General features: G+C 47.0%; 1 protein-coding gene across 1 annotated transcript; it reads left to right on the forward strand.

Moving 5' to 3' along the window:
* The first annotated feature begins 110 nt into the window (after positions 1-110).
* TUBG1 (tubulin gamma 1) lies at positions 111-4,986 on the forward strand. Its single transcript, XM_077853321.1, has 11 exons — positions 111-285; positions 606-718; positions 897-1,064; positions 2,057-2,125; positions 2,400-2,479; positions 2,917-3,043; positions 3,252-3,338; positions 3,460-3,609; positions 4,004-4,156; positions 4,248-4,409; positions 4,585-4,986. Exons 1-11 carry the CDS (start codon positions 237-239, stop codon positions 4,780-4,782), a joined length of 1,356 nt encoding a protein of 451 aa, XP_077709447.1. The 5' UTR covers positions 111-236; the 3' UTR covers positions 4,783-4,986.
* Positions 4,987-20,949: the final 15,963 nt, after the last annotated feature.

Genomic DNA, 20,949 nt, shown 5'->3' on the forward strand with positions numbered 1-20,949 from the left:
GTCAAAGTACGTGCCCCGCGCCCCGGCGCAGAGCCCGGCCTGGAGTTGCGCACGCGCAGCCCTCTTGACTGAAGCCAAATGAATAAGGACCTGCCGTCGTCAGAACTCCGTTCCCATTGGAGCCGAGAAAGTTCGTGGGCGGAGCAGGCTGTTCGGCGCCTGCGTGGTGCGGCTAGCGGCTAGCGAGCCGCGGCTTGGCTGGCGGGAGCGGCTGCAACGCCGGTACCTGAGGAGCGATGCCGAGGGAGATCATCACCCTACAGTTGGGCCAGTGCGGCAATCAGAGTGAGCGAACCTCCGGCCCCTCCACTAGCCAGGTTCCTTAGACGCTGCGGGATCTCGCTGTGGGATCCTGGACTCCATCTGCCCTTCCCAGAATCGTGGTTTCCCAAAGGCGGGACATTCCTGACCCAGTGTCCAGTTGCCCAAGGCGAGGGGCCCTCCCCTCCCAGTCGCTGGCGATACAGCGCTTTCCTCTGACGTGGGAGACTCCCGAGGCTTGACTTCCTATCTTCGGACCCAGGCGCTCAGTCCCCCAGCTCCTGGTTGGAATCTGCCCAGACCAAGATATCCTCTTTCTCCCCCGTCCGCCCCTCCTCCCCTAGTTGGGTTCGAGTTCTGGAAGCAGCTGTGCGCCGAGCATGGTATCAGCCCCGAGGGCATCGTGGAGGAGTTCGCCACCGAGGGCACTGACCGCAAGGACGTCTTTTTCTACCAGGTGCCCCTAGCGACTTGGCCAGGGGGCCTGTAGGGAAGGGCAGCGGCCTGGTACCGGGAAACCCGCTGGGCAGAGGAGCCATTGCGGCTGGCTTGAGGAGGGAGGGCAGGCAGGAGTTGGGAGGATGGAGGACTGGGCCTTTGCTGACTCGGCCCCCCTCCTGGGCTCCCCTTGACAGGCAGACGATGAGCACTACATCCCCAGGGCAGTGCTGCTGGACCTCGAGCCACGGGTGATCCACTCCATCCTCAACTCCCCCTATGCCAAGCTCTACAACCCAGAGAACATCTACCTGTCAGAGCATGGAGGAGGAGCTGGCAACAATTGGGCCAGTGGATTCTCGCAGGTCATTTGCTATTCCCTGGCAGGACCCGCAACTCCCTTCCTGTGTGAGGACAGGTGGTATGACTTGCCAGAGAGAGACAAAACCGGATCAGGGCCGTATGAGTAGTAGAGAGAGAGAGAGGGCTGAGGAGAGTTCTTTAGCTAACTCAACTATGTAATACGGTTAAGACTGCACTTGCTAGTGCTATGTGCCAGGCCGTACTAAGCACTTTAGCTAGAAGTTGTTTAAACCTCCCGACAACTGTAGAGGTAAATATTATAGGTTCACAGTCTCTTAACTGCTTTTTCAGATTCCTAAAAGCTCTGAAACCACAAGATTTATAAGTTACTCAGTAACAAAACCAAATCTTGGGTGCTTGGCTGGCTCATTCAATAGAGTATGTGACTCTTGATCTCGGGGTTGTGAGTTTGAGCCTCACATTAGGTGTAGAAATTATTTAAACATAAAATCTTAAAAACAAAAACAAATTTCAGTGGAGACAGGCTATTTTATAGCTTTTATCCAACTTGTCATTACTTAATGTTTCATTGCAGAAATATTAATATATTTGATTAGCATACATCAGACACCCACTGGTGTTTTACTTTATATATATATATATATATATATATTACATATAAGTACCGTATTTATTACCTTACTAGCGCGGCAAATATTTGAATTCCAAAACATAACTGGCCCCAAGAATTTTACATAAGGGACTGAGGAGTTGTATTATTTCCTTCATTATACAGATGAAGAAACTGAATAACTTGCCCAGAGTCACTTGGTTAAATAAAACTAGAGCTACATGACCCCACACACTGTGGATGTAGAATGTCTGCTCATACCCACTGTGCTTTACTGCCTCTCAATGCAAATATAAAGCAGGGCCATTGTGCTCCAAAAAAGGACTTTTATGTTCTATAAGGAGAATACAGGGTGGCTATTCCAAGGTCAGAGTCCTTGTCCCATAGCTCTGTCCCACTCTGACACTCCCCATGTCTATACAGGGAGAGAAGATCCACGAAGACATTTTTGACATCATAGACCGGGAGGCAGATGGTAGTGACAGTCTAGAGGTGAGTGTCTTAGGAATGCTGGTGGGAGCTGTCATAGAGAAGGCTTAGCAACATCCTTTAGAAGCCATCTGTTAGGTGTAAGACCTACCCATGTGCCCTTTGCACTGGACAAGCCACTGGGCTTTGCTGGACACAAGGCAGAGTCTCCTAAGCTGTATGTATGGAGTGAGGAAGATGGAGGAGAGGGCTCGGGCAAATAGGAGTCCAAGAAATTGTAGGATGGGTCCAGTTTGAAATGCAATACCTAGGCACTCATTGCCCCTTCCCCATGTAGGGCTTCGTGCTGTGTCACTCCATTGCTGGGGGGACAGGCTCTGGCCTAGGCTCCTACCTCTTAGAACGGCTGAATGACAGGTAAGTCTGTGTTTTGTGGGGCTGGAGGACTTGGTTTTTCAAGTAATTGGGAGGCCTATCAGTTATGCCTTCCTATTGGCTGGAGCAGTGAAAGAGCCCTTCTGTTTGCTCTTGTAGTTAGGAAAGGGAAGATACAATAACCATGAACCTGATTACACTCTGGGTGGTTGGATCCAGAGCCTAGAATCTAGGCCCTAGGTGAAGAGATGAAAGTTCACAGAGTATGGCTGCTTTAGAGTTAGAACCCTAGGTCCTAAGATGTGTCTCTGCCATTCATCCTTTGGGGTTGCAGACTTCCAAAAGTCAAGTCTCCCTTCTCTACTGATCCTGTGTCCCACCCCAAGTTCCTCATCTAGATTCAACTGCTTTCTGACTATCCTGAGCCTCCTGTTTACCAAGCCTCCAGTGTCTTACCCTGACCCTCGTCTTCACCCCAGGTACCCCAAGAAGCTGGTGCAGACATACTCAGTGTTTCCCAACCAGGACGAGATGAGCGATGTGGTGGTCCAGCCCTACAACTCCCTGCTCACACTTAAGAGGCTGACTCAGAATGCAGACTGTGTGGTGCGTCCTGGATTCTGCCATTGTCCACTCCCAGCACCCCTGTCTTATTTAATTATTTTCTTGCACTTAAAAAGACTGTTTTGAGTCACCTATGTCCCAGTCCTGTACCAGTGCCTTTTAATGGGTCTTTCTGGTGATGAAGCACCAAAGAAATTAAGCTTCAGAGACCAGAGTCCGGCAGAGCGCCCATTCCTTCTGTCCCCCCCAGGTGGTGCTGGACAACACAGCCCTGAACCGGATCGCCACAGACCGTCTGCACATCCAGAACCCGTCCTTCTCCCAGATCAACCAGCTGGTGAGCCCCCACTCCTGGACTCGCTGGGCTGGAACCCCTCCTTGTTGGAGTGCCACCTCAGGAAGGGAGCCCCACCCCACCCCCCAGGCCAAGGCCCATGCTGTGGCACTGCTGTCCCCAGGTGTCCACCATCATGTCGGCCAGCACCACCACCCTGCGCTACCCCGGCTACATGAACAACGACCTCATCGGCCTCATTGCCTCGCTCATTCCCACTCCTCGACTCCACTTCCTCATGACGGGCTACACCCCGCTCACCACGGACCAGTCGGTAGGAGCAACCCTAGCAGCCCCCACCCTATCCTTTCCCTCCCCCTGCTGCCCCCAGAGGGAGGCTCTGTGCTCTGGGACTGGCACAGACTGTCCAGCTTCAAGCTGACTTGCTCTCCTCTTCCCTCTGCCTCTGCCTCCCTGCAGGGCTCGGGCTCTGTGGGGTCTGCTAATGATCCTGCACCCAGGGTCAGCGGGGAAGGGGTAGGGGTCAGGGGAGGCTGACCTTGCTGAGCTAGGGATGGCTAAGGTTCCTGGTCCCACAGCAGAGGCTCAGTGTAGACCTGAATCTCGGGACACTTCCCAAGGAGAACAATTAGCCCGAGTCTGGTGGGGTCAGGCACTGACTGTGCCCTGAGTGCTGGCCTGGTCCCTGTGGCCTCCTCTCCCCTCAGGTGGCCAGCGTGAGGAAGACCACGGTCCTGGATGTCATGAGGCGGTTGCTGCAGCCCAAGAACGTGATGGTGTCCACAGGCCGGGATCGCCAGACCAACCACTGCTACATCGCCATCCTCAACATCATCCAGGGGGAGGTGGACCCCACCCAGGTAGGTGAGGCCCCTTCGTGCCACCCCCAGAACCCACAGGGTAGAGGAGAGGCTACCACCACCACTGCTGTGTCCACCCCCTCCCCGCCAGGTGCACAAGAGTCTGCAGAGGATCCGGGAACGGAAGCTGGCCAACTTCATCCCCTGGGGCCCTGCCAGCATCCAGGTGGCCCTGTCAAGGAAGTCTCCCTACCTGCCTTCGGCCCACCGGGTCAGTGGGCTCATGATGGCCAACCATACCAGCATCTCCTCGGTGAGGCTCACTGTTAACACTCACTTCCCTGGTTGGGGCTCACCTTTCCACATTCCTGCTGTCCTCCCCTTGTAGCTCTCTTAATGTGCGGATTGCCCAGCTCTGGTTCCCCGGCTCTCTGGGTCTTATTGCTACTCTAAGCTCTTTGTGACCCCTGCTTTCTGCACATACCAAGCTCTTTGAGCGGACCTGTCGCCAGTATGACAAGCTGCGGAAGCGGGAGGCCTTCCTGGAGCAGTTCCGCAAGGAGGACATCTTCAAGGAGAACTTCGACGAATTGGACACGTCCAGGGAAGTTGTGCAGCAGCTCATTGACGAGTACCATGCAGCCACACGGCCAGACTACATCTCCTGGGGCGCCCAGGAGCAGTGAGTACCCCAGGATGGGGACCTCATCTGCCTTACCGGTTGGCCCAGGCCCTGCCTGACTGACCACCCCCTCAGAGAACAGATCAGGGACCTCACATATTTCTTTCTCAGAAATACACTCACACGTATTCTGTATCGGCTTGGGGATGTGTTTATGTCTCCTCTTATGAGACTATTTATGTTTAATAAAGCACTGGACATAAATCAAGTCACTGGTCTCTTAAATGGTTGTAGATGGGGATCCCTGGGTGGCGCAGCGGTTTAGCGCCTGCCTTTGGCCCAGGGCACGATCCTGGAGACCTGGGATCAAATCCCACGTCGGGCTCCCGGTGCATGGAGCCTGCTTCTCCCTCTGCCTATGTCTCTGCCTCTCTCTCTCTGTGTGACTATCATAAAAAAAAAAAAAAAAAATTGGTTGTAGACGTGGGGAAGGGGATGCCTGTTCTTTCTCCATCACAATGAAAGAGTGTTCCCCTACTTCCAGCCTCTTTGACTCTGGGCAGTTGCCTCCCCTAGCTTTTGCTTCTCCTTTCTTGTTTTGGAGAACATGGGTGGGGTGCACCCATGTGAGACATTTCTTTCCAGGGTAAAAAGGCCAACTGATATTACCTTACTCTCTACTGACATTCTGGGTCTCAGGTCCCCCCCACATCCCTCCCAGTATCGGATGACCATTCCACCAGTTTCATGTTCCCACATCAGAGTGTCCTGTTAATTATCACAGCAGTAGGCCTGCAGCCGCCACCTCTATCACCAGGCCTTGGGCAAGCAATGAGTTGGTCCAAGTACCTTTAATCTTATAAGCAGGGTGTGTCAGAGAGCCAGTCCAAGAAAGCCACTGTTCAGGCAGCTGGAGTCCAGGACAATCCACTCAGGAGACCCAAATCCAAAAGCTAGACTGTAAGCAGGGCTTGAAGTGGGCCCATAGCTGTCTCCATAATTCTCTTTGCCAGGTGGTCTCTAGTTTAAAAGGCCAGAGCCCTCCACTTCTGGTGGAGGATTGCAAGGAAGTAGTAAATAGGTAGTGACCTAAATTTTCAGAATCACAAGGGCAAAGCAGCCTATTCCTTTTTTTTTTTAAGCAGCTTGTTCCTAATCATGGTGGATGATCAGGACCCCTCTCAGGCCCTTATGCACCCCAAAGGTGGGGGTTGGGTAACAATAGCAAACAGGTATGTGAACACTATGCTAGATACTTCACATTATTTTGTTCAATTCTATTAAGTGATAGATATTAATTCCATTTTATTATTTTATTTATTTATGTTAAAGGTTTTATTTTTTTATTTATGAGAGACACAGAAAGAGAGGCAGAGACATAGGCAGAGGGAGGAGAAGCAGGCTCCACCATGCAAGGAGCCTGATGTGGGACTCGATCCCAGGAATCCAGGATCATGCCCTGAGCCAAAGGCAGACACTCAACCGCTGAGCCACCCAGGCATCCCTAATCCCATTTTATAAATGAGGCAACTAAGACTAATCATTAACTTACTAGGTCACCTATCTAATAAATGACAAAGTTGGAGTCACATCCTGATTTCACTGGTATCAGTATTCCTAACCATTGCATGTCCTGCCTTGTGTGATATCTGATGGGTTAGTGTAGAATCATCCCATTTCTGAAGTCTTTTGGAGCCATTGGATGAGCCCATGGTTGTCAGAGGATGTGAGGACCTTGAACACCTGTTTAGATAGGGCAGGTGCAATCCCAGTGTTGGAGGGAGGATCAGCCTCAACAGGCTTCACATAAACCTGCAAAGTGTCCCCATCATTCAGATCAGGATAGCTGGGGACTTGTGCCTGCCTTGTCATTACTGTCACCACCAGGATTCTGGGGCCAAAGCCAGAGGATCAGCCCAGTGGATCAGAAGGATTGGGGCTGGTGGAGCTCAGCACGCAGGGGAAGGACCAGCCCAGTAAGGTATTTGTGAGTCCCTACAGAGGGCTATGAGTACCCAGGAACTTTGGGCAGATTTTTTTTCCCTTCTGGTTCGTTTGGCCTGAGGACATACTTTTTCTTCTATGGACCTACTTACCTTTAATAAAGCTTTGAATACAAACAGTGAGAAACCAGATGACTCTTAGGAACAAAAGGGACTGATGAGCAGAGAAGGGGCAGTCAGAGACCAGGCCCTGGGCTGCTGAGGGGTGGCAGGGAGGCCATAAGCCTGTCACCACCACAGTCAAAGCATGAACTTGTCACTTTCAGTTGCCAGGGCTGCAGGAGGCTGACTCAGGAGAGCCAGCCTAGTCAGTGTCAACCAGCTGCCTGTCATCTCAGTACAGAAGATGACTTCAGGGAAAACCAGCGTGCACCTGGTGCCTTCTACACTCCACCTCTGGCCCTTGCACCACTGGGCACCTTGCCTTGTTCCTCCCCTTGTACTGCCTCGGCCACCAATGACCAATCTTTCATCACCTGGGGTATTGGTATGGGTGACTGGCACAAAGTGGGGATCATGAGCACTGGCAGATGTGGTGAGGCTGCTATATGTGAACCCCTCTAAGCCACAAGCCCAGGGCCTTCCTTTGGCAGACCCAGTTAAAGGGTGTGGAGCCTTGGGGAGGAAGCCCCGGGTCGTCCAGAATAAAAGGTTTGTATGGATAGGAGTATAGTCACCAACCCAGAGCAGAGGATACGCTGTGCAGGTGGGCCTCCTTGGAAGGGAGGGCTGGATCTGCAAAGATACCTCCCTTTTTTGACTGTCTGCGGAGGGCTATATACTACCAGCACAGACACCCTAATGCCAGCTTTAAAGCCAGGCCCCTCCCCCATGGCTATTTCCAGATCACCCATCCCCCCCAGGCCAGCGGGCAGCCCCTCCCAGTTCTTGGCCACCAGCAAAGCGAAGTATGTCAACCAGAGGGCAGCGGGGAGGCCAGGTGGAAAGGGAGGAGGGCCCCTGGGAATCAGGGCAGCAGGTGGTGCTGGTGGTGAAAAATCCATGATCTGAGAGACTGCAAGCACAGAAGTAACTGTCCCGATGAGAGAGGAGGGCGGCTGCAGAGAAGCTGCAGAGAAAACTGTGCCCAGAACAGGAACCTCTGACTAAAAAAATAAGAAAAAATCAGCCATTTCAAGGTAATATTCCCAGAACACCAGTGTGATGGGACCCAGGGACAGAGATCCAGTTTCAGGAAGCACTTTATAATAGAAATAGAAGGTATAAGTGATTCTAGAACTTAGGATTGTCATTTTGGGAGGTGTAACAGGATGAGGCAAAGAGAGGATGAGCTCAAGGCTGGATCGGGAGCTCATGGTAAGCACAGATGCCTCTACTTAGCCTCATCTGTGGTCTCCGCTGGTTGCTGGTCGCCAGCAAGCTCCATCTCCCTAGCAAGGGGCTCTCTGCGGCGGGGAGGGGGGGGGGGGAGTCAACTCAAATCCAACACCAGTAACACCAGTATACCTTCCAGGAAGGCCAGTCTCCACCACTCGCTCACTCTCCATCCCTCTTGGATATCAAGCAGGTAAGGGGCTGCTGCCCTAGGAAAGTCATGGGGACATTTTAAAGTGACATTCCGGGGCCACCTGGGTGGCTCAATTGGTTGAGCGTCTGCCTTCAGCTCTGAGTCGTGATCTCAGAGTCCTGGGGATCAAGCGAGCCCCTGATCAGCCTCCCTCTCCCTCTGCTGCTTGCCCCTGTTCATGCGAGCTCTCTCTCTCTCTCTCTCACACACACACACACACAAACACACACACATACACAAATGAATAATATTTTAAAATTTTAAAAATAAAATGATGTTCCGATTTTCTAATCCATCATTTATAAGTTTCAATGAAATGTCCTAGGGCCTGGTCACCACAACACGAATTGGTAAAATCGAGTTTCTTGCAAAGTTACAGCCTCGGCTAGTCAAGGTCTAACTCCCCTGTGAGACCCAGATGGAAATAACCTCCTTGTATCTCTGGCATTGCTATAGTAGTGACCCTGGCCATGGACTCCAGAGGTAGGCAGTTCATCCCTCCAGTCCTCAAATCTGTTATGAGTTATTAATAGGGTGATCAGCTCATCCTTGTTTTAGCACTGAAAGCTCCAAGTCTTGAGAACACCCTCAGATTCAGTTTTAACTAAAATTCCCACATTCCCTCAATCCTGAGAAAACTGGGATGGCTGGTCACCCTAAATGAAAGAACACCACAGAGAACGATCAGAAAATCTCAAAGCAGTATATACGAACGATCAGGGCCAAATTAAGGTCTGGTAGACAGTTGTTCATTTTGTTCATTAATTAAGTGTTCATTAAAAATAGAAAACAAGTTGCCCGTCACGCTTCATAATGAACCCTACCTAAGGGAGTTTCCAATTTTATTGGGGGTATGGAATAGAATATATAATTAACTTATATAATATTTACAGTATATTAATATAATTTTTGCATGTGATCATGTTTTATTATTCTGCTTTTTTTTTTTAACTATATAAGCTCCTCACCCAACATGGTGCTTGAACTCATGACCCTGAGATCAAGAGTCTCATGCTCTACCCACTGAGCCATCCAGGTGCCCCTGTAATTCTGTTCAATTTTAAGTAGTATATGTAAAATATAATATGAAATAATATTGAAATCAATATTGAGCATTTAATATACACCAAGTACTGTTCTAAGCACTTTACATATCTGAGCTCATTTAATTTTGACAACCACTATATAAATAGGCACTGTCTTATCTGCATTTTTACAAATAAGGGAAGTGAGGCTTAGCGTCACACAGCCAGGCAGTGGTCCTTTCTCCCCTGGAAAGAGAAAACTTAGGAAGAGATGCATTAACTGCCAAATATATGGTGGCTGTCAACTGCCTGAGGGAAGGGCTCTTCTGTGACACTCCAGGGAGCAGAATAGGGGCCAGTAGCGGGACATACGAAGCGGCAGGTTGCAGCTCTGCATCTGGAAGAACATCCACACAATTGCTGCTGTCCTCAGGTGGAATGAGCAGCCATGGACTTTACTGAACTCAGGCACATTCTGCATGATGACTCAGCCTGGAATGTTTGGGGCCTAGGAGATAGATGACGTGACCTTTATTGTGTTTTCCAACCTTAAGGATTTAGGAACTCCTTGGAAACAAATTTCCTTTGTAATAAAGCTTATTCATTTTATTATTTTTTAAAGATTTTTATTTATTCATGAGAGACACAGACATAGGCAGAGGTAGAAGCAGGCTACCTGCATGGAGCCTGATGTAGGACTCGATCCCAGGACCCTGAGATCATGACCTGAGCTGAAGGCAGACGCTCAACCACTGAGCTACCCAGGTGCCCCTCATTTTTATTTATTTTTATTTTTAAAAAATATATATTTATTTATTATTTATGATAGACATAGAGAGAGAGAGAGAGAGAGAGGCAGAGACACAGGAGGAGGGAGAAGCAGGCTCCATGCCAGGAGCCCGACGCAGGACTCGATCCTGGGACCCCAGGATCGCGCCCTGGGCCAAAGGCAGGCACCAAACCGCTGAGCCACCCAGGGATCCCCGGTGCCCCTCATTTTTAATTTTTATTTTTTAACTAGGTGCCACACCCAGCGTGGAGCCCAGCTCGAGGCTTGAACTCACGACCCTGAGATCAAGACCTGAGCTGAGATCAAGATTTGAACACTTGACCAACTGAGCCACCCAGCACCCAGTCACCCCATGAGTTGATTTTTATTTTATTATTTTTTAAGATTTTATTTATTTATTCATGAAAATACACACACACAGAGAGAGGCAGAAACACAGGCAGAGGGAGAAGCTGGCTCCCTGCAAGGAGCCGGATGTGGGACTCGATCCCGGATCCTGGGATCATGCCCTGAGCCGAAGGCAGATGCTCAACCACTGAGCCAACCAGGCGTCCTCATGAGTTCATTTTTAAAACAAATATATCAAGGCCTACTGTGTGCCTGAACCCTTTCCAGGAACTGGGGATACCTGGGTGTTTTGTTTTTTTTTTTTAAGATTTATTTATTTATTCACAAGAGACACAGAGAGAAAGGCAGAGACACAGGCAGAGGGAGAAGCAGGCTCCATGCAGGGAGCCTGATGTGGGACTTGGTCCCGGGTCTCCAGGATCACACCCTGGGCTGAAGGCAGTGCTAAACCACTGAGCCACCTGGGCTGCCTGATACCTGGGTGCTTAAGCTAAGGTCCCGAAATTTCAAGAAATTCACAGCCTGAGACATCTACGCAGCAAAGTGACAGTTAAGGTGGTAAGAACACATCAGCAGGATCTCAACAGTGTGTGCTCAGTAAATATTTATTGAGTGTTAGCAAGAATGAAAGACTATGGGAGGCCCGTGTGGGAGTCACACAGAGGAACGATCATTGACAGGGTCTTGAATTCTGAGGGAAGGTTTCCAAGTGGAGACATAAGAGAAGGTAGGGGGCGAGCATGCAGTAAGGCCCTTGCTGGCAGGGAAGTGTGAGATGGAGTTTACTTCTCTTCTGCGGCTCAACCACCTCCTTCCTGTCCTCTGGGGAGAGGAAGCTCACACCAGGCAAATGACGCCACTAGAGCCCACCTGGAGCTGAGGGAAAGCCAAAGGCAGGAAAAAAGGGTTATGGCCCAACCTAGAGAAGGCTTCCCGGAGAGAAGCTAGCTGGGCCTTGTGCGCAGGGGAGGAGTTAATGTGTTGACATCCAGAGGGAATGCTAGGCAATGGGATAAAGGACCAGAGCTGCAGGAGACAAGGTCAGGTTGATATTCCAAGACCCGCCAGGTCATGCAGGGCCTTTTTTGCCATGTAGAGTTTGGACTTTATCCTCTGAGCAAAGGGGAACCCCTGAAGGCCAGCTGGGAAACTATAGCCACCAGCCTGCCCTTTCTGGACTTTTCACCTAGAATGGCACTGCACCCCTGCCCCCACCCGCTTCTTTCTCTTCCCTCCTGTTCCCTAGCTCTCTGCAAACCAGTATTTGGCAGCGTCTGCTATCAGAACTCTAGCCTATGTCCTGCCACTCCTTCCCAAAAGTGGATTCTTAGATGCTGCTGCCCACGCAGGCAGTCTTCTCTTTACCGTCTTGCTCTCCAGCACCATGGCCTGCCCTGCCCTGACCTGAGCTGCCCCGGACCAGCAGACTATCCCACTTCCCTCCCTCCCCCAAAACCTTCAAGATCATTCCTGACCAGGGATACCCGGGGTATCCTCACCACGCTCAACCACAACAATCTCCTGTCTCCAGTCCACCACATGCATAATTTCACATTATTTTGTTAGTGTTATCCTTGTATTTTTGTCATGTAATTTCCTTTTCTAATACTCTCAAGTACAACCCCAGGTGTTCTATAGAATGTTCAGGCATTCTGGCAAGAATTAAGTTCCAAGAAATAACAGATTTTAAAATATATACCCTCAAAAATTTATTTTTTTTAATTTTTAAAAAAGATTTTATTTATTTATTTGACAGAGAAATAGTGAAAGAGCACAAGCAGGGGAGCAGCAGAGGGAGAGGGAGAGGGAGAAGCTTCCCCACAGAGCAAAGAGCCCCATGCAGGACTTGATCCCAGGATGCCAGGATCATGACCTGAGCTGAAGGCAGATGCTTAAACGACTGAGCCACCAGGCACCCCCCAAATTTTTTAAATAAAAAAAAATATGTACCCTCTTCTTCACAGTTAACTTTGAAATATTTCAAGAGAAACTTTTTTGGTTCATTTTTTAAACAAGACATGGATATGAAACTTGGATCTTCTCTTTCTGTTAAATATGAAAAAATATGTCACATATATAATATACATATAAAGTGAAAATGTACAGCATAAGACTCTAGCTACAGGTTGATTTTCTTTTTCGAAATAATGATAGATTTATAGGAAAGTGAAAGGAAATGTACAGGAGGTCTCCTGTACCCTTCACCCAGGCCTCCCCTATGTTAATTTGCATAACGATAGTATGATAGCAAAATCAGGAAATTGATGCTGGCACAATCCACAGGGCTTATGTGGCCTTCACCAGCTATGTGCAGCTCACTCACTTGTGTATGTGCAATTTTACTAAATGTTTACCTTTCTGTGACCAAAATAATCGAGCTACTTTATTGTACCAACAATGCAGGAGTCTCTCCACCACCTCATGCCCCATTTTAATATCCACATTCACCTTTCCCCCTGCAGCCTAAATTAAGCATGAAAAAGCATTAAATGGAGCACAGGAAAAAAATGTTACACAAAATACACTGAAATGATTACCAATAGATGTCTGGATTATGAGATACTGCTTAATTTATTTTTTTATTTTATAAAATATAAATAAATATTTATAAAATATAAATAAATAAAATATATTTATTTTACAATTTTTCAACTGTTTCTATTTTTCTTTAGTGAGAATGCATTACTCTTTTTTTAAGATTTTATTTTTGGGGTGCCTGCGTGGCCAGTCGGTTAAGCATCTGCCTGTGGCTCAGGTCATGATCCCAGCAAACCCCATGTTGGGCTCCCTGCTCAGTGGGAAGTCTGCTTCTCTCTCTGCCCCTCTCCCCACTCATGCTTGCTCGCTCTCTCTCTGTCAAATAAATAAAATGTTTTTTAAAAAGATTTTGTTTTTAAGTAATTTCCATACCTGTCATAGGGCTCAAACTCATCACCCTGAGATCAGTAGTCCCATGCTCCACTCCCCGAGCCAGGCAGATGCCCTGAGAATGCATTACTTATGTGAGAAAATGCTCTTAAAAAGAATTTATAATATATACCAGAATATTTATAGTAGTGTGATCCAACAAGTTTCAAATTAGAAAAAGATCTGGTGGATCTTAACTTATCTTACTTATTAACTTAAAATGTACTTTACCAGCAGATCGAAATAAGCCATCCCATTCCATGTGTATGATTTTTTCCACCTCCCACAGAGCAATTTAAGTAAACCATCCACCCATTGTTCATAATTCTATCTCAGCCTGCCTTTAAAGTGAAACTTGAATAATGTAAAAGGACATTGTTTCTGTTACATATTGCTACATAAAATTCACTGCAAAACCGTAGAGGCATAAAATACTGATTTACTATTTCTCTTGATTGTGTGAGTCGATTGGGCAATTCTTCTGCGGGTCTCCTCTGGCTCACTTGGGCTATTACAGATGGCTGGAACAGGTGGAAAATCCAAGTTGGCCTCATTCACATGTCTGGCAATTGGTGCTGGGTGAGGAGCCTCAGCTCTCTTCCTCATGACCTTCCAACCTCCAGTGGACAAGACCCACTTCCTTGCATAGCACTCCAGGATGGTGTTCCAGAGGACAAGCCAGGGCACAAGCCCGACCCTCCTGTGCTTGTGTCATGCATATTGGCCAAGGCAAGTTTTATGGCCAAGCCCAGAGTCAAGTCTGGAGGGAGCTACAACAAGGGCATGAATACTGGGAGGCAGGGTTCGCTAGGGGCTACTGGTGCAATAATCTACCACAGATGTAAAAGCTTGCACTGTAATTTAAATTTAAACATGGTTGAAACAAAATTGCTTTGGGTTCAATGGTAAGGTTAAGTAAGTCAATCATAAGTGATTTCACATCTGCATCTAACTCTGATTCACTGAAGATAATAGAAAAGGCCAATTTCCCTGTAGCTAACTTAAGAACTAACGCCTCATAAGGGAGTTGCATAATCTCTTACACAAGCAATTAGATGTCATATTCAGTTACACATCGTAGCCTAAACTTCATAAACCTATTTCTATATGTAGGAAATAATAAAGAGGGATGCCTGGGTGGCTGAGAGGTTGAGTATCTGCTTTCAGCTCAGGGCATGATTCCAGGGTCCTGGGATCGAGTCTTGAATCGGGCTCCACATGGGGAGCTTGTTTCTCCCTTTGCCTATGTCTCTGCCTCTCTCTCTGTATCTCTCATGAACAAATAAAGCTTTAAAAAATAATAATAATAAAGAACTTCTGTTTTCTTAACATCCTCCAAACATAATCTTGTTGTTTATTTTTAAAAAAGAGTTATTGTTTAAAAACAAGCATTTGTGAAAAGTCTCATTCCCAAAAGTTATATATGAAACCAACTTTCACTTCAGAACTAATTTCTGCAAATACAGGAAATACAAAAATAGATAGGTTTAACATTTTTTAAATTTCATGAATACATTTCTTTATTTCCTCAAAGCACTTAGGCAAATAAAACCTAAGATCCTCTGGGAATTTGGGGCCTCCAGTGTTTCAACTGAAGGTGAGACTAGAGTAGTTCCTCAGACATCTGCCATGACGTGTGTTCTCTCACCTGGAAGATGGTCCCTCCAGAAGAACCAGTCCCTGTCCAGTTCTGTGCCACACCTCTCATTGGCTCTCTTCACTCCAGCCATGTGAGCTTCCCCCAGGTCCTTCAACCATCCACTCTGGCTTCCCAGCCCTCGCCACCTGTCTTCTCTGGGATCTCTCCTCCTCACTCCACTTCCTTCATCTGTCTGACTCCTAACTGATCCTCCAGGTCACTTACATGTCACTTCCAGGGAAGATTTCTGGCTTCTCCATGGATGTTCCACAGGTTCTAGAAAGTATCCTGTATTTTCTTTGCCATAAATGTCATCACACTTTATTATTTTACGTTTTTGGTTTTGTTTTTTACTCCTTATGGACAAGGACTGACCTGTTTATTGCCGTATTGCTAGTGTCTGATACAAGGTGGGGATTCAGAGACATCCCTCAAAAGAATGTAAGTACCAAGCAGAAGGAAAAGGACAAAGAGGGCACTCTGGATAGCCAAGTTCACATACTTAAAATTAGATACTTCACCCATAGGTGAGGCCATCAAGTCTTGACTCATAGTCTACTCACTCTTTTTTTTTTTTTTTAAGAGTTTTATTTATTTACTTGAGACAGTGAGTGAGAGCAGGAACAGGGGTAGGGGCAGAAGGAGAGGAATGGGTGAGGGGCTAGACTGGGTGTTTGGCTTGGGGCTCCATTCACAGATTCATTTGGGGCTCCATTCCAGGACCCTGGGTCATGACCTGAGCCAAAGGCAGACACTCAACCAACTGAGCCATCGAGGTGCCCCTAATCACTCTTATTTTAAACAAAAGTTTAAAAACAACAAGTCTAACCTATTTAGATGTATGAATTCCTAGACCAATATAAATTTGCAAGGAGAAAGGAGAGGGGTACTAGGGACTTTTTAAAGAGTTCTTTAAAAAAAAAAAAAGATTTTATTTGAGAGAGAGAGCACAAGTGGGGGGGAGGAGTAGAGGGAGAGGGAGTAGCAGACTCCCTGGCGAGCAGAGAGCTTGATCCCAGGACCCCAGGATCATGATCCAGGCAAGAAGCAGATGCTTAACAGACTGAACTACCCAGGCACTCCTAGAGGTACTAAAAGGCTTTAAAGTAAAAGCAGTTAGGACCATGGCTATTACCCCAATAAAGAGAAAAGAGACAGAAAAACTACAAAAAAGCTATAAGGAAGGGGCCACCTGGCTTAAGGATGAACACACCTCAAAGGAGTCTGTGTAAAGGCTGGTGTTCATACCCATGCCTTGAGTCAACAAGAAAAGATTGAATTTACTTTTTTTTTTTTAAGATTTTATTTATGTATTCATGAGAGACACACAGAGAGAGGCAGAGACATAGACAGAGGGAGAAGCAGGCTCCCAGTAGGGAGCCCGATGTGGGACTCAATCCCATATCCTGGGATCCTGCCCTGCGCCACCTAGGCATCCCAAAAAGATTGAATTTCATTCAGTATATTCCACTTAAGAAAAGAGAGGAGTAGGGACACCTGGGTGGCTTGGTGGTTGAGTGTTTGCCTTTGGCTGGGGGCATGGTCCTGGAGTCCTGGGATAGAGTCCCGCATCAGGTTCCCCATGGGGAGTCTGCTTCTCCCTGTGCCTACGTTTCTGCCTCTCTCTGTGTCTCATAAATAAATAAATAGATAAATAAACAAACAAACCTTTAAAAAAGAAAGAAAAAGAAAAGAGAGGAGTAAAGAATATATTTTACAGGGGCACCTGGGTGACTCAGTGGTTGAGCATCTGTCTTTGTCTCAGGTCGTGATCCTGGGGTCCTGGAATCAAGTCCTGCTTGGAACTCCCTGCGGGAAGCCTGCTTCTCCCTCTGCCTATGTCTCTGCCTCTATCTTTGTGTCTCTCATGAATAAATAAATAAAATCTTTAAAAAAAGAATACATTTTACAAATACTCCTACCTACAGTAATTTTAAAGGGTTTTTAATAATAATAATAATATAATAATAATAATAATTTTAAAAGGGTTTTTTTTAAGATTTTTTAAGTAAAAAAAATCTTTTTTTTTAAGTAATCTCTCCACCCAACATAGGGCTCGAACTCACAACCATGACATCAAATCACGTGCCCTACCAACCAAGCCAGCCAGGTGCCACCCAGATAATTTTTAAATGTTTTAAGTTATGGGAGCTAGAGAGATAAGCCAGATTTTTTTTTCTTCTGGTAGAAATGTAACAATGATTAAAAACGATAGTGAAACAATGAGGGGTTACTGCTTTCCCACTGGAAGAAGCAATGACCTTCCTCAGGGAATACTGCACTCTGTTCCTGCTCTTCTAGCAATTGCCCCCTATATTCCAACTAATGGTTCACTTCTCTGTCTTCTATACTTGGTCTTTCTATGCATTTCTTGTGGGCTGGGATGGCATCTTTTATCTCTGCATCCCACTAACCACCACAGGTCCTGGTACATTGTAGCTGTTCAACAAACATTTGTTGAACAAATGAGAGAATGATGTCAAGGTCATAGCTTCTCTTCCCTGCCTTTCCTTTAACAAGAAGACGTTAAAAGACAAACTGGCTGGCTCAGTCCATAGAGCATGTGACTCTTGATCTTGGGACTGTAAATTCGAGCCCCAAGTTGAGTACAGAGATTACTTAATAATAAAATCTTAAAAAATAAATAGTAAAATAAATAAAAGACTTGCCACACAATCAGTTAATAGTCTACCCCAGGATAAATTCATGTGTTAACCACATTGGCCTATAGATCAGGAATATTGTGACTTTAATCCTAGTCAGTTTTCAAAAAGAGGGGCAAAGGGAGGGGGAGTGAGATGTCCTTTCTGCACCTTTAGAAATGAATTTTTTCAATTTCTTTTATGCATGACATAAGAAAAGATATCCCAAGATTCTTACACGGAGTAGCTATGGTATCAAGGAACCAAATGGCATGATGTTGCTGAATTTCTGATATTTGATCCTTTGGAAATATTCCCAACAGATACATTATACGATAGTCCATTAGCACCTGAATGGAAACAAACGAGTGACAACGAGTATTTTACTTCCTACAATATCAAATAATAGTCATGAATCATGAATTGGATCTGTAGACACCTGCCCCAGAACATAGACTCAGCAGAAGGTAGGGCAGTTTCAAGGCCTGATCTGGAAAGTGAGCTGGGAAGAGGGAGCAGTCAGACCCAGCACAGCTGGAGGTCATCTACAGGGTAAAACAAAGTTGCCTGGATGTGTTCCTCTAAAACAACTTTGTGGTAGCTTGCCTTGCTCCAGGATCACAGCCACCATCAAGAGATGGCCGGGAGGAGGTGGTGAGGAGTGAGAAAGAGCCTCAAGGGACCACAAACTCTAGGAAAACACTGGGCCAGACGCCCCCAAATCTTGCCCAAAGACTTGAAAACAATCCATCTTCCTTTCCTTTACCTGAAATTCTGTCTGAGGACTCCCACTCCCTTTATGGCCCATTCTTTTTTTTTTTTTAATTTTTTAAAATTATGATAGTCACACAGAGAGAGAGAGAGAGAGGGGCAGAGACACAGGCAGAGGGAGAAGCAGGCTCCATGCACCAGGAGCCCGACGTGGGATTCGATCCCGGGTCTCCAAGATCGTGCCCCAGGCCAAAGGCAGGCGCCAAACCACTGCGCCACCCAGGGATCCCTATGGCCCATTCTTGCTTAGGATTCATGAACCTACAGGGCACTGACTCCCAAAACCTTCTCTTGCCCACTTAGATTCCAGTTCTGGAAAAGTCACTATTCTGAGCATACCCATCAGCCTGGACCCTAAGGATGGAAATGAGTCCCAGAGACCACTGGTATGAAAAAATACCAGGTTCCCTGAGGTTCATGCAAAGGATGAGTAGAGTAGAACATCATAGTGTTTAGGGGCTCAGGGAGACTGACTCCTACCTCTGCTTCTAGGACATAACCATAGGCAATACAATTAAGGGGGTCCCCCACCCAGAGCCAGGGAACAACTTTAACTGAAGCCTCCTGTGGCCCTTGGAAATCCTTATGGCCTGGCTCTCTTATGAACTGTAAACGGAATCAGCTCTAAAAGCACTATAATACTCTGCTTGTGTTCAGGAATCTCCTCACGGTGACTGGTCTATTCCAACCAGCCATGTTCTTTTGGACACACAGTATTCATTTCTCTGTAGGCATTGTAGTTGTCCCCTGCTCGTTCAGCAGGTTTCTGGCCACTACCTCTAATCCATGTGTGTGGATATGCCTTCGGATAACAACTATTGTCAGGTGATACAACACCTGTTAATCCATAGGCCCCAAGCCACCAAACTGATCATTACAGCACTGTCATACTCCATTTATATCCCTGCCATGTGAACAACAAGGATCCTAAAAATTCATGCACTCTTTCTGCTGTGCCCTACGGCAATGGTTCTTAACCTTTGCTGATTCATGGATCTCTGGGAATCTGCTATGAACCTCCCCAGAAAAAAATTAACATATGGATTTGAAAACCATTTAATCTTTTTTTTTTTACGATTTTATTTATTTATTCATGAGAGACAGAGAGAGAGAGAGAGAGAGGCAGAGACACGGGCAGAGGGAGAAGCAGGCTCCACGCAGGCAGCCCGAAGCGGAACTCGAACCCGGGACCCCAGGATCACACCCTGGGCCAAAGGCAGGCACCAAACCGCTGAGCCACCCAGGGATCCCCATTTCAAGGAATTCTTGACTCAGAAAGCCCATTCTTCAGACCCCAAGCCAATGCTAACAATTCCCGATGGCAAGAAATGATGACATTTCTAAAAAGAGAGCTAGTCAGAAGGGTGAGAGTTTCAGCTTACTTCTTCCCTACTCATTTTCCAGATGCATAAAGGCCTACAAAGGATGTGGGAACAAAAGTTGGTCAATGTCATCTGTGAGGTGCAGCCGGTGCTGTTCTCACCTGTCCACCTAGCTGAGGCAGCAGGCTCATAATAATCAACTAAGGCAGCAGCTCCTGTCTGAGACTGGCACAGGCCTCTCCCTTGCCCACACCAATACACTCCCACCTGCATCTGGCCCAGACCTCACACACCTTCCCTATGGCTATCCAGGTGAGCCAGGTGACTCTGACACTCACCTTGTCACCCAGGAATAGTGGATGAGAAGGACGTCTACCAGGTCTTCTGAGCCACACCTACTCCCTTCATTTCTCTCACACACACACATGCACACACATGTAGTACACACTCCAGCCTTCACTCAGAAGAGCCAGAGTGAGCATCTTGAGAGCTCCCTGTAGCAGATCTCCCAGAGCACACCTTCAGGCTGGACTCTGCCAAATTCAATGATGACTGCCACCCGGCCACTGGCCAGATTACATTTCTTAGGTTACTCTGACCTCCTCAAAGGCCACGCATTCTCATCTGATATCTCATCTGATACTCCAACACTCTGCCTCAAAAATAATGACTATAACAACAACAACAACAACAACAAACCAGCCTTGATCTTGGGGCACCAAGGTGGCTCAGTTGGTGAAGTGTCTGTTTTTAGGTCATGATCCTGCAGTCCCGTGATTGAGCCCTGTGTTGGGCTCCCTGCTCAGCGGGGAGCTTGCTTCTCCCTCTGCTCTCCCCTCCCCACTTCTGTTCTCTCTCTCTCTCTCTCAAATAAATAAGTGAATAAAGTCTTAAAAAAAAAAAAAACCTTGATATTGGCACAAGACTAAATGTTCATCACACACACACACACACACACACACACACAGGATTGCCACCAGCCTTCCCCAACCTCTGCCAAAAATAATGACATATTTCTAACAAAGACTGACCATTAATATATAAACAAGGGTCTGTGGACCCCAGAGGTCTCCCTGCCCTTCCATAGATTAGGGACTTCTCCTATTCTAGCCTTTCCCAATCATGCGAAAGACAACCAAGGTGGCTTTCTCCTCACCACATCCATCATTTTAACTGGTAGAGTATTTTTTTTAATTTTTATTTTATTTATTTTTATTTATTTATGATAGTCACACACACAGAGAGAGAGAGGCAGA

This window comes from Canis aureus, chromosome 16 (assembly GCF_053574225.1).
Source record: "Canis aureus isolate CA01 chromosome 16, VMU_Caureus_v.1.0, whole genome shotgun sequence".
Lineage (NCBI taxonomy): Eukaryota > Metazoa > Chordata > Mammalia > Carnivora > Canidae > Canis > Canis aureus.

Coding starts and splice junctions, on each gene's coding strand:
- TUBG1 (XM_077853321.1), top strand. CDS start 237: ATGCCGAGGGAGATCATCACCCTACAGTTGGGCCAGTGCGGCAATCAG. Junction 286..605: donor GGGCCAGTGCGGCAATCAGA/GTGAGCGAACCT, acceptor CTCCTCCCCTAG/TTGGGTTCGAGTTCTGGAAG. Junction 3,610..4,003: donor CGCTCACCACGGACCAGTCG/GTAGGAGCAACC, acceptor CTCTCCCCTCAG/GTGGCCAGCGTGAGGAAGAC.